The sequence below is a fragment of the Sycon ciliatum genome, chromosome 13 (genome assembly GCF_964019385.1).
Source record: "Sycon ciliatum chromosome 13, ocSycCili1.1, whole genome shotgun sequence".
NCBI classification, from domain to species: Eukaryota; Metazoa; Porifera; class Calcarea; order Leucosolenida; family Sycettidae; genus Sycon; species Sycon ciliatum.
The window spans coordinates 12934568-12947813 of NC_088655.1; the positions used below are offsets into that span (position 1 = coordinate 12934568).

General features: G+C 51.9%; 1 protein-coding gene across 1 annotated transcript in view; it reads right to left on the minus strand.

Moving 5' to 3' along the window:
* The window catches only part of LOC135829552 (pleckstrin homology domain-containing family M member 2-like), a 35013-nt gene that overhangs the window by 12130 nt on the left and 9637 nt on the right, over window positions 1-13246 (minus strand). The window contains exons 6-16 of the mRNA XM_065341947.1: window positions 11291-11353; window positions 10440-10590; window positions 8889-9967; window positions 8183-8227; window positions 7060-7156; window positions 5139-6494; window positions 4450-4510; window positions 3509-3581; window positions 3018-3108; window positions 1194-1258; window positions 783-868 (exon numbers count right to left, since the gene is read on the minus strand). Of these exons, the coding sequence (XP_065198019.1) occupies window positions 783-868; window positions 1194-1258; window positions 3018-3108; window positions 3509-3581; window positions 4450-4510; window positions 5139-6494; window positions 7060-7156; window positions 8183-8227; window positions 8889-9967; window positions 10440-10590; window positions 11291-11353 (3167 nt within the window). The remainder of the gene's footprint in view (window positions 1-782; window positions 869-1193; window positions 1259-3017; window positions 3109-3508; window positions 3582-4449; window positions 4511-5138; window positions 6495-7059; window positions 7157-8182; window positions 8228-8888; window positions 9968-10439; window positions 10591-11290; window positions 11354-13246) is intronic.

Genomic DNA, 13246 nt, shown 5'->3' on the forward strand with positions numbered 1-13246 from the left:
ACATACGTACACACGTACACATACACACACACACATGCGCACAAAGTCAGGACAGAAAGTTCGTAGTCTGTAGACCCTAAGGTTACAGGTACATATACGTACATGTGTTTGTACAAAAGTGTTGAAAAAGGAAGGCTGCACGTTACAATAGAGAACTATCCACACTGGACAGAAGAGGAGAGGGTAAACCCTAAGACATTCTGCTGGAAGTTGACCAGAAACGTGATGAAACCATCCACCTCGTCAGTAGAGGCGGTATTTTGTTTTGCATTTTATTATTATATTACTTGGGCATTCCCAACAGACCCTAAGGTCTTCTTACAGGGTGCCCAAGATGAATGAGTGTGCTAACTTCCTGGCGAAATGAATTGGGGATATTGCACAATAGGTAAATAAAGGTGGTGATGGAAGATGAACCATACTGTATTTCTCCGAATGTAAGTCGCACCTTTTTTAAAACCTTTTTTTACATTAAACTTCAAGAGCAAAGAAGGGTGCAACTTATAATCGAGTGCGACTTATAATCGGGGAAATAGGGTACCTCCCAAATGGCCACAAACAGATGCCTGGAAAAGATTGATCAATATATCACCTGGATCGCGAGTTGCATAGACCACGGATCATGTTGCACCTTCAAAATCCTGGGTCGAAACACACATCGTTTCAGGTACTATGATCTATGATCTGGTGTTGTCACCCTATCTGCTACATCTCTGCTTAGCACACTATAGTAAGACTAAAGTAAGACTGTCGCCCAGACTGCAGTAGAGTATAGGACTAACCGAGTGACAGCTTCATTGGCAGTGACCAGAGTCTGCTGGTCCTCATTCCTGCACACCAGTGTGATTGTCTGCCAGCTCAGACTGATCTGTGTCACATGCACACATATGCGCGCGCACGCACGCACGCACACACACACACACACACACGCACATGCACACACGCACGTACGCATGCATACACACCAGTCCCACACATGCAAAAACGCTTCATGGATGAGCAGGTGGTGATCTAGATTCCGGCAAACCCGCATGCAATACAAGTCTCCAAAATTCACAGAATTCCACAAAACATAGAGCATGCTATGCACAAACTACCACCGCCACGCAGGACAAAACACAGAACACAGAACACATGCAAACGAAGGTGACTGTGCTATCTAGCCTGTAGCCTTGTCGGCCAGGAATGCCTACCTCAATGTGGTCAAAGTTCCGGTATGGAAAGCACAGCTCACGATGGTACTTGCCCTCCGTGCCGTCTGAACACACATACACACACACACACACACACACACACATAACAGAAACATGAACATGGGGAAGATGCCATCGGCCACAACCACAGCAGTAGTAGACAATGGTCTCGATATGAGAGAAACTCATCGACCTTTATTCAGCCTCACAACTGAGAATGATGGTATTTCCAGAACACATCTTACTTCTACCGAATATTGTTCCTCTGAAGAATAATTATCATTTTGAAAAATTAAATACATTATGGATGGTCTCTTATAGAGGAACATGGGACTTGGTCCAAAGAAGACAGGATCGGGTGAAGACAGGGTCGGGTGAAGGCAGGGTCGGGTGAAGGCAGGGTCGGGTGAAGGCAGGGTCGGGTGAAGGCAGGGTCGGGTGAAGGCAGGGTCGGGTGAAGGCAGGGTCGGGTGAAGGCAGGGTCGGGTGAAGGCAGGGTCGGGTGAAGGCAGGGTCGGGTGAAGGCAGGGTCGGGTGAAGGCAGGGTCGGGTGAAGGCAGGGTCGGGTGAAGGCAGGGTCGGGTGAAGGCAGGATCGGGTGAAGGCAGGATCGGGTGAAGGCAGGATCGGGTGAAGGCAGGATCGGGTGAAGGCAGGATCGGGTGAAGGCAGGATCGGGTGAAGGCAGGATCGGGTGAAGGCAGGATCGGGTGAAGGCAGGATCGGGTGAAGGCAGGATCGGGTGAAGGCAGGATCGGGGGGGGGGGGGGGGGGGGGGGTGAAGACAGGATCGGGTGAAGGCAGGATCGGGTGAAGGCAGGATCGGGTGAAGGCAGGATCGGGTGAAGGCAGGATCGGGTGAAGGCAGGATCGGGTGAAGGCAGGATCGGGTGAAGGCAGGATCGGGTGAAGGCAGGATCGGGTGAAGACAGGATCGGGTGAAGACAGGATCGGGTGAAGACAGGATCGGGTGAAGACAGGGTCGGGTGAAGACAGGGTCGGGTGAAGACAGGATCGGGTGAAGACAGGATCGGGTGAAGACAGGATCGGGTGAAGACAGGATCGGGTGAAGACAGGATCGGGTGAAGACAGGGTCGGGTGAAGACAGGATCGGGTGAAGACAGGATCGGGTGAAGACAGGGTCGGGTGAAGACAGGGTCGGGTGAAGACAGGATCGGGTGAAGACAGGATCGGGTGAAGACAGGATCGGGTGAAGACAGGATCGGGTGAAGACAGGATCGGGTGAAGACAGGATCGGGTGAAGACAGGATCGGGTGAAGACAGGATCGGGTGAAGACAGGATCGGGTGAAGACAGGATCGGGTGAAGACAGGATCGGGTGAAGACAGGATCGGGTGAAGACAGGATCGGGTGAAGACAGGATCGGGTGAAGACAGGATCGGGTGAAGACAGGATCGGGTGAAGACAGGATCGGGTGAAGACAGGATCGGGTGAAGACAGGATCGGGTGAAGACAGGATCGGGTGAAGACAGGATCGGGTGAAGACAGGATCGGGTGAAGACAGGATCGGGTGAAGACAGGATCGGGTGAAGACAGGATCGGGTGAAGACAGGATCGGGTGAAGACAGGATCGGGTGAAGACAGGGTCGGGTGAAGACAGGGCTGCACAGTAGTATCTGTAACAGTGCTGCTGCTCAATGGCATACAATTGTGCAAGTCAAGAGCTGTACAGCCCCAGACCTGCGGACCCCTGGCAGTACACTGGTGCGGGGCACTGACTTAACTCACACAATCAGGTTTCATTAATCAACATAAGCAGCATCAGCATCATCATCACTGTAGAATGCTAGGAGTGACTACTCACCCATGCTCATGAGGTAGAAGGCAAAGTTACTCAGCACGGCAATGGTGACCTTGAACTTTCCCCGGCCAGCACTGGTCTGCACTCTCATCAACTGTGTCAACACAGTCATTGCACACACGCCAGCCATACACACACACACACACACAACACAACATGCACGCACACGCACGCACGCACGCACGCACACACACACACATGGACACACACACACATACACAAGAAAAGGCAATGCTATATACATGTACATATTATTTCTAGCTAGGCCACACCTAGCCACACCCAGATTGTTGTCACGAAATACAGACATCTACCCTGTATCTCACGGTTCATTTGCCCATCATAGTGTAAGCCGCATCAGCTCTTTTGGGTGAATTATGAGTGTTTAGAGTGCGGCTTACACTCCGGAAAATACGGTGCACATCAGAGGAGTGCATGCATTACAGCACATTGCCGCACATTACAGCACACATTACTGCACACACAAGACTCACCTTTACAAGACTCTCGTTGCTCGACACTTTGAAGATCTTCAAACTTAGCATGAGCTGCAGATTGTGATCAACACTGTTACACAAGCACAAACACACACACACACACACACACACACACACACACACACACACACACACACACACACACACACACACACACACATCCGCATTGTGAACATTCAGAAAAGAGTGTGTAGCACATTATCGTGGATATATTTCAAACAGGGCTTCAAAGATGACACCAAACATGACTTGGAAGTAGAAATTTCACATACGATTACAGGTCCTCCCTCGTTAGTAGATAATCTCTGGGCCATCGAGAAAGTTATCTTATAACGAGACTTAACGGGGCTACCCTCAATACAACATAAATTATCGATGCTTCAACTCGTTATAAGATAATTTAAAAAAACCTAACATAGCTCTTCCTTGGATGCAAAAGATTGTACATATCTACGAATACATAGATATAATACGTTATGCCTTTGTGCTTTATCCTATGTGTTGTGGTCTTGGTCCTGCATAGTCATTATTATCTTATACTGAGGGTTTGGCACTCCAGGGACCTGGGCAAAGGGTTGTTATAACGAATTTTATGTACTAACGAATTATGTTGTAACCGGACCTGTAAACAGTTGTATAGACCACGTTTCGCCAGGGGATTTCAGATTTATATTAATTTACTAACAGGGTTTATGTACTAACTGGACTCGTTATAACGAGGGCGGACCTGTACTACCTTCGGCTCCAGTCTTGGGTAGTTTTTGTACGGAGGGTGTATTATCGACCTCTGAGGTCGCATGTTAGTGTCGTGGCAGTCGACTACGGCAAGTGAGGTGACTAAGTGAGATGAAACTAGCAACAGTGTTGCTTTGTGTGATTGGATATTTGTCTGAATTGCAATTGCAACAACACGCGCACATCTACAATGGCATGCTTACGACAAATCATGCTGATCGGCGTTGGCGTCAGATAGCGACGGTCTCTCCGGAATGGGATAGTCTGTACGTAACACACACACAACACACACACACACACACACACACACACACACACACACACACACGCACGCAAACACACATACTCTCATGAGTTCCTGTCATCTTATGGAACGAAACAAGACTTGTCAGGAGTAACACTACCGGTTATTGTGGGGCATGGCTGGTGAACTGTTGGTGCTGTTGTCAGCAAGCGTTGTGTAGTCTCGTCGGGTCGAATAAAGAACCTGTTACAACTATGAATGGATGGACTGAATGAAGATGTCAACAACAAATTATTAACAGTTAGTTGCTAGTGCCAGTTGTGATCATGTCCAAGTTTCATTTGACTTTTCACTCCAGGTATGTGGTTGTGCCATCACATGGGAGGGCAAGCACGCGCGAGGCAGACGTGAAAGGGGTACTGAAGCCAGCAGCAGCAGTTCAAACTCTGGCAGGAGTGCCAGCACAATCACAGGAGCGTGGTAAGTACACGTGTGTCCACAGAGGAAGCCTGTCTATAAAGGATCGAATGTATGCAGAAACACGTAGCAACATGGTCAAGAACCTGAAGTGACTGGTCTGCCAAAGCCTAGGCAGTCGGGCCCAACTATGCATGTACTGATGTGCTGCACAAACACAGCAGAACTTACTTCTCTCTTCCAGCAATGCTTCCTTGCTGCGCTGCAGTGTAGGCAACATATCCGAATCGTCTGCAGAACTAGTAGCAGCCACCGCGCCCAGCTCGACGACTTCGATCTTCTCACCATCCACATCGGCCACCACGGACGGCGTTGACGTTTTGCTGACCCTGCGGTGGAGAGACGGCGACGCTTCTCCACCGCGACTACTGCTGCGCAAGCGCCGTGAGCTGGCCGGGTCCATGTCGGAGGAGGACGTCGTGGACACACTACGCAACACGCTACCGGGTGACGGGTTGGATGATCGACCATGCTGGTAGTCACCACCACCGCCACCACCACCGCCGGTGAAAGACGTTCGGCTGTGCGTGCTCTGGCCACTCAGGTTACTGCGAGTGGACGCCGGACGAGCGAGAGAGTTCTCCGCAACGGGGGACCGCGATGACATCGCCTTTTCGTCGCCGGTGCCCGTATCGGCAGATCTAGTCTCCACGGCAACAGTCTCCGAGGGCCGCGACTCCAGCAATTTGCTTTCAGATGACGGCTGTGGTGAATCTGCAGAGATAGGCTTTTCGCTATCGGCATGGGAAGTTGGTGCTGCGGACACAGACGATGAGTTCTTCAGTTGTCCAGACTGACCTGCCGATGCACTGCCAAAATCGTACTCATTGTAGTCGCCGAAACTGAACGAAGACGTGTTGGCGCGCGCCTTGCTGCTCTGACTCGGTGACAGGATGACATCTGCTTCGTCGTCGTTGACCAATTGTGCTACCGGCACTGGCTCTGGTGCACTTGCAGACGCCGCACGGCCAGCAGTGTCAGTATCGACGTCCGCCATTGGACTGCTGGTGACGGCGCCGGACACAAAGCTATCGTAGATGCTGCGCACTGGCGTGGCAGGACGGGCTGCTGCTGCCTCTTCTGTCGATGATGTAATCACTGCTGCTGCTGATGTAACCACTGTTGATGATGTCACCGCTGATGCTGATGATGTCATTGATGATGTCATGCCAGGCGCGCGGTGATCGGTAGATGCCTGGAGGGATGGTTGTTCAGGCGGCGCTGGCAACTCAGGTGACGCAACGCGAGTATCTGCGGGTGGTTGGAAGCGAACGTGGGATGGTGTAGCTCCCGTGTGTGTGAGTCGACGCGTTGGCACCTCGGAGTCCGAATCTATCTGATCAGCGATTGCAGTGGTCGGAGACGGGGCAGTGGACACGGCATTGGAGATTGAGCTGGACACACTACTACTGATGCCACCGATGCCACCACTGCTACTGCTGGTGGATACAGGTCTGTCGGAGTGCTCAGTTGTGGCTGCAACAGTGACCTGAGCAGCCTCAGAGCTTGCTGATGTGCTCGGACGGCCTACACAACAACAACAACAACAACAACAACAACAACAACAACAACACACACCACACACAAACACACACCACACACACACACACACACACACACACACACACACACACACACACACACACACACACACACACACACACACACACACACATAACACAGATACAAGGCACAATACACAGTGTGGTGAGCATAATGAGGGCAATGGGTGGACGCCTACTGACGGATGAAGAGTGGTCAACTCGGCTGCCGGACAAACAAATTAAACACGTTGTGCTTCGTACTGTGTGACTCCACCAAGGTCTGGCAAGATGACCAACTCTCCTTGTTTGCATTGGTGGTCGAAGGAAGAGACAGAGTGTGTGTGTGAGAGAGAGAGAGAGAGAGAGAGAGAGAGAGAGAGAGAGAGAGAGAGAGAGAGAGAGAGAGAGAGAGAGAGAGAGAGAGAGAGAGAGAGAGAGAGAGAGAGAGAGAGAGAGAGAGAGAGAGAGAGAGATGTACATACACACCCACACAAGCACATACGTATACGCACTCACAGGTCAAAAACAAGCATGCATAGACAACCTACCTTCAGGAAGGGAATCCCTGTTCAACATTTGCTGACGCTGCTGTTCAACAAGACGGCTAGCAAACATTCCACGATACGAACCACCGCCATCCACAACCTACAACAATCAGCAAGGCATGACCACACACATAGGCAAAAGGTCAAAATCTAGATAACATTTCTTGCTAAATAGAAGAACCCTCAGAGAAATACCAGGGCATGAAACAAAGGCATAGATCCCCTATGTTGATACATCACCCACCCAGCAGTCCAGCACAGCGCTTTGCTATACTGTAAATATACAAAATTTCGGCACTTCACGATTTTTGACATTTTGGCGGCGATTTATTTTCGGCGTGGGGTAGAGGGCATGGTATAGTGCGACAGATGCTGTGAAAAATTTCATCGGCGCTTTAATTTAGGCGTTTTGGGTCGGTGCCGAATATAGCCGAAATTAAATAGCTGCCGAAAATTTGTATATTTACAGCACACAATTCGTTTTCACGGTTCGCGTGAGACTCGGCTAGAGGCCGAGTTTTCCGCATCCGTAGGAACGCCACCACCCTCTAGGGTCAAGGTGCAGATGCAGCTCCTAAAGCGGTGGGGGGGGGGGGGGGGGGGGGGGGGGGGTGAGTTGCTATACCCAGCCTGATAGATAACATTTCTCGACAAATAGGCGATGCCTAAGGGAAATATCATGGCATAAACAAATGCACAGATCCCAACGCACACACATCACTCTACCAGCACAACACGTTGCTATACAGAACTGGATACAGCATGGATATGACCAGGGAGTTGCAGCAGACAATGAGGCGGCACAGGCGACTGTAATGCTAAGCGATGTGGATCTCGCTCCCGGGCTGCCCGTTACAATTACCCTTGGAGCAGCGCCGATTTATACACGCTCGCATGTGGCATCTTTGTACAGGACCACGTTTGGGATCAGCAGGTCAAAGCCACAACCGCGAGTTGCATAGACCATGGATCACGTAGAACTTCCCAATCCAGGGTCAAAATGCACATCGATTCAGATACATGATTTTGTGTAGTCCCCCGAGATGTTACAACTCCCTGGCCAATACCAACACAACACAAGAACACAACACAATGGCACCGGCAACATGAAGTCAACAAGACTTACATCACGTTGGCCAGATGCGCCGCTTGCTCCTTCTTCCTCCTCAGCCTGGTCAGCAGAGAACACAAATAAAGACAGCATACACCGGGAGATGCTAATGCCTTTGTGCTATACAATGCATACACAAACTACAAGTTCCACTGGGGTGCTTGCTTGCCCTCTAGTACGGTTATAGAAAACATTCGACTATCCGAATTTATTTGATCTAACAGTACCCCAGGAATATTCCACTAGGAAACATGCAAGGTTCACCATATCACTACAAGTAGATCGCATGCACAAACATGCTAAGACATAATGTAGATGGCGGCAACAGCCCATCTAAAAGCGCTGCCGTAAGGGCAATCGTACTAATCGTGGTAGTCCCCACTGAGTGAGCGGTGTTTGGGCGATACCAGAGGAGTAGAACTAGGCCATCTCCTAGAGAATACCAGGGTAATGGTTTTGAAAGGCACAGATTTTAACTCTTCGAAGTGCGCCGTCACTGGTGCACTATGTTACTCACAGTGGCAAAAAAATCACGGTTTGTGTGAGACTCGGCTGAAAGCCGAGTTTTCCGCATCAGCAGGAACACCATCACCCTCTACGGTCAAGGCACAGTGGCAAACCTCACCAAGAATCAGTGTACACGTTGCTACTTCAAATGACTAACTGACTATAAGGCTCTAAACACAACGATCATTGTTTTAATCAGCTCTGGACAACTTACAATGCGCTTTGGCGAAGCAATGACGGCGACGTTAGGCTTCTTCTTCTTCTTGCCCTTCTTTGTCTTCTTGCTGAGCTGAATGACCTCCACATCATCGTCTCCGTTCGGACCGTCAACGTAGTCACTTCGATCAGAACCGATGGACGGTGGTCCGGACGCGCCGACATAGTCTCCGCCAAAGTCCAGTCGCCGTGTGGACGGCTTAGTTTTGAAGGTGCCGCTGGAGTTGAAGCTCCCCTCCGTGCTATGCACTAGATCTGACTCCGGCTGCTCAAAGCCACCACCGGAGAGAGGCAAGGAGGCCGTGAAGCTGTGCTCACCACCACCGCCAGTGGTGGATCGCTTGCTGCTGGAAGATGCTGCCCACGTCACAGAGTTGGAGGTTGCGCTGGCAGCAGCGCCGTTCTTCAGCACGCCATTGGTAGCCTGGCCCGACGTGGCGCCGCCGGTGAATGACTTAGAGCGACTCGATCGCCCCAACGCATCATCCTGCATATCAGCAATAGTATGCGTCCTGCCTACAGGCTGTGGTATGTGTGCTGATGAGACACCGGCAGATGTACCACCATCGGTATGCAGTTGAGACTCGGACGATATGACATCCTGACCACTGGGTAGCTGAGTGGACTCGTCCATTTGTTGTGCCAGATTTGACGTCGTGGACAGCAAACGCTGTGCAGTGGATGCGCCGCCAGGACTGATCCTCTCGGCACTGCTGTCGGAAATGGCCGCGGAGCTGTCAGGCGATGGACCGAGTGCGGAGTGTTCCTGCAGCGTATCGCCCTCGCCAGGCTGCTGCTCGTGCTCTTGCAGTGGTGGCGGTCCTTCACCGGGAACAATGGCCGCTATCTCCTTGTAGTCGGGCCGGCTGAGACCGGTCTCGTGACTACCAGTCCAGCGAGATGCCATGACTTTCAGCGAGGATATAGAGGAGCTTAGGGACTGCGTCAGCGTGGAGTCCTCGGCTGGTGGGGAGCTGGCAGCAATGTCGCGAGGTGCACTGCCCCCCGTCGTCAGCTTGTCAGCTTGCTTGGACAGATAGCCGCGGATGCCACGGAAGTCCCAGCGGCTGCCCGAACCTGAGCGCGGACACAACCAGATAGAACCATAATTATAACACACACATGCACGAGCGCACGCACACACCACACAGACCATGAACATTGGTCACTTGAGTAAATTAAATTGAAAAAGAATCTGACCAGGTGATGCAGTGCACCCACATGCCTGCGGTCACACACCCACGCACGCACACACACACATGCACACACACACACACACACACACACACACACGCGCGCGCACGCGCCCAGTGGTGGCACTTTCAACCCAGGTTGAAATTTCAATTCTCTCGTCAGGCGCCTCAAACAGGGTAGAATGCGACTCGTTGTCTGAGACCTTCAGTCAGCCCGTGTACACGCCGGCGTGAAAACACGCAGCCTTAACGACGGCTTAGTGGTAAGGAATCAATCGTTGGCATCATCAATCCCTACCTAGAACCAGCACCATACTGTTGATAAACCCACACACATAATCCACACTGCCCCATACCAGCTGCCAGTGGATCAGGTTTCTCCCTGAGTGGTGAGTGGACAGCGCGGAACGTGGTGGTGGCTTCCACGGATGACGACGTGTAGTTGAACGACAAGCCACAGTTAGTAGCGGCCGGTAGCAAGCCATGCCGATCAAAGTAGTCGATATCCTGTGCAAGCACGGCGCATGGACACACACACACACGCATGCACATACATGTACATGCACACACACATACACACATGCAAACACACACACGCACGCACACGCACACACACACACACACACACACACACACACACACGCACGCACGCACGCACATGCCAATTAGAGATCTGGATTTCTCTTGCCACCACTGCAGCCATGTAAAGACAAGTGAAGGACAGTGCTGCTCAATGAAATCCAATCGTGAAATTCAACTTAGCTCCCTGCACTTGTGCACAGCCCAGTGACCACAGGTCTGGGGCTTCACATCTCCCAGCGCATACTCTCAATTACCGGGATTGGGATTTCAATGAGCAGTGCTCTCCATGTATATGACAACAACGGCTCATCACACAGAGCCAGCACAGCTCACCTGACAATTTCTCATCGTGACGGTGGTGAAAATGAAGTCAGTCCCGGAAAAAGTCAGTCAGGTCTAATAAAGCTTTTCTCTCGATTAAATCCTCTAATCTTGCCCAGATCCATACACTACTATTTCCAGCTAGCTGTGTGAGCTTGAAGTGTGGTCTGCATTCCAGACAAAGCAGCCAGGGTTGCTATGGTAAACATGAAGACATCAGCATAGCTATGCAGACTGCATTAGACCTTTATAAAGGAGAATGCACCCACGCAGACTTCGTTGAAGAGAGAAAGCGGTAACCTACCACGGTGAGCTCAAAGCAGAGGAAGTCCAGGCCTGTGATGAGCGTCGTCAGGGTGAACATACGCTGAACACACGGACACACAGGTGCACACACACACACACATACACATACATGTGTACACACATACACACATGAGCACACACACACACACACACACACACACACACACGTGCACGCACGCACACACACACACACACACACACACACACACACACACACACACACATACACACACATACACACGTACACACACACATGCACGCAAGAGGAAGTACGTTAGATGCAAACCCTACAAAACCACTCACTCACATGACGTACGTGAACAAATACAAATAATTATACCCATGCTCGCCGACATGTTGCTCAACAAGGGCTGCTGGAGCCTGGTCTTGCAAGATGTACTATGACACTGTTAGAGAAGTAAGGTGTCTCTCTCTCACCCTCTCTGCCTCTCTCCCACTGGTGTACGCGTGATGCATGTGCGTGCGTGTTGTCTTGTAGTCTTCCACTCTGTTTGGACAAATCCATCGTAATTTATTGTACGGTAGTTGCACTGCACTGGACTTATTACTGTATGGTGCTTTGGTTGCATGACTTCCTGCCCGCTCTGCAGCGCGGCACGTTCCGCCACTGTGTATTATTGTACGCTGCTTTGGTTGACTTCCGGTGCTGCACTGCACGTGCAGCTGCACTCTGGAATGTGCAAGGCTTGTAGTATGCGTACCTGCACCGACCCGGGGTCGTTGGGCATGCGTGTTTGCGCCGACCCGGGTCGTTGGTGCTTTCTCTTAGTATATTTCAGATAGTTCTATGGATTTATTCCTTTAGAACCTTTCTAGACCCAGAAGAAGACGGTTGTGTTGTTTTGGCTGCGTGTCGTGCGGGCCAGTGAGTGCCGTGTGGGGTTCGTGAACCGCAGGAGCAAACAAGTCTAGTTGTAGTTTCGTAACATCTGGTGCCGAAACCCGGGACTCAGTGAACATGTCGATGAAATTAGACAACTTTCTGCGAGTGTTCCGCGGGAACGGGGATGACTGGGAGCAGTTTTTTGAGAAGTTCCTCGTGCTCGCCAGTATCCAGGGCTGGGACACGGAGACGAAGAGGATGAAGAGCCTGCCTCTTTTCCTCGACGGCGACGCGTTCCTGGTGTACTCACGCCTGAGCGCCACGGACCGCAAGGTCCAGGGCACAGTCGTCTCGAAGATGCACGAGTCGTTTTGTATCACGAAGGCACAGGCCTACAAGTGTTTCACTCAGCGTCAGCTGAAGGTGGACGAGGCCGTTGACGCTTACATCGCCGATCTGCAGCGTCTGGCGGGGCAGGCTGGCCGCGACGCATCCGATGATAAGGACCCGATGGTCGTCGAGCAAATAGTGTGCGGTCTTCGGGCGGAATTTCAGCGCGAGCTGAGGCTGGCCATGGCCGGGAAAGAATACTCCGTGAGCGGCTGTACGGACCTGATCCGAGCACTGCGGACTGCTGCCACCGACGCTCGTCAGTCAGTACAGCAGCCCGTGGCTGCTGCGATGCCAGCGTCTAGCGCCCAGTCGAGCGGCACCTCCACTGGAAACGGAGTGTGTTTTAACTGCCAGGAAGTCGGCCACATCAGGCGCAACTGCCCTCGCCTGCAGCGGGGTGCACCACTGAGTGGCGGTGGACCAAGAAGTGGCGGTCGCCAGAAGGGCGCGACGCAGCTGAGTTGCTATTTCTGCGATGGTGTTGGGCACGTCAAGGCGGACTGCCCTGAGCGAAAGACGTGGCTAGCGCGCAAGAGGGGCGCAGCTGCCGCGGGAGAGGACGCAGCGGCACAGAGCAGCCACAACGACCCCTGCCTCTGCACGGTTGCTGCACGGTCTAGAGGTGCGCTGCCGCGCGTGTACATGGACATCCAACCTGCCGACGGTCCTGGCCAGGAGTGGGCGCGAGCGATGGTCGTCGTCGACACGCGTGCGAGT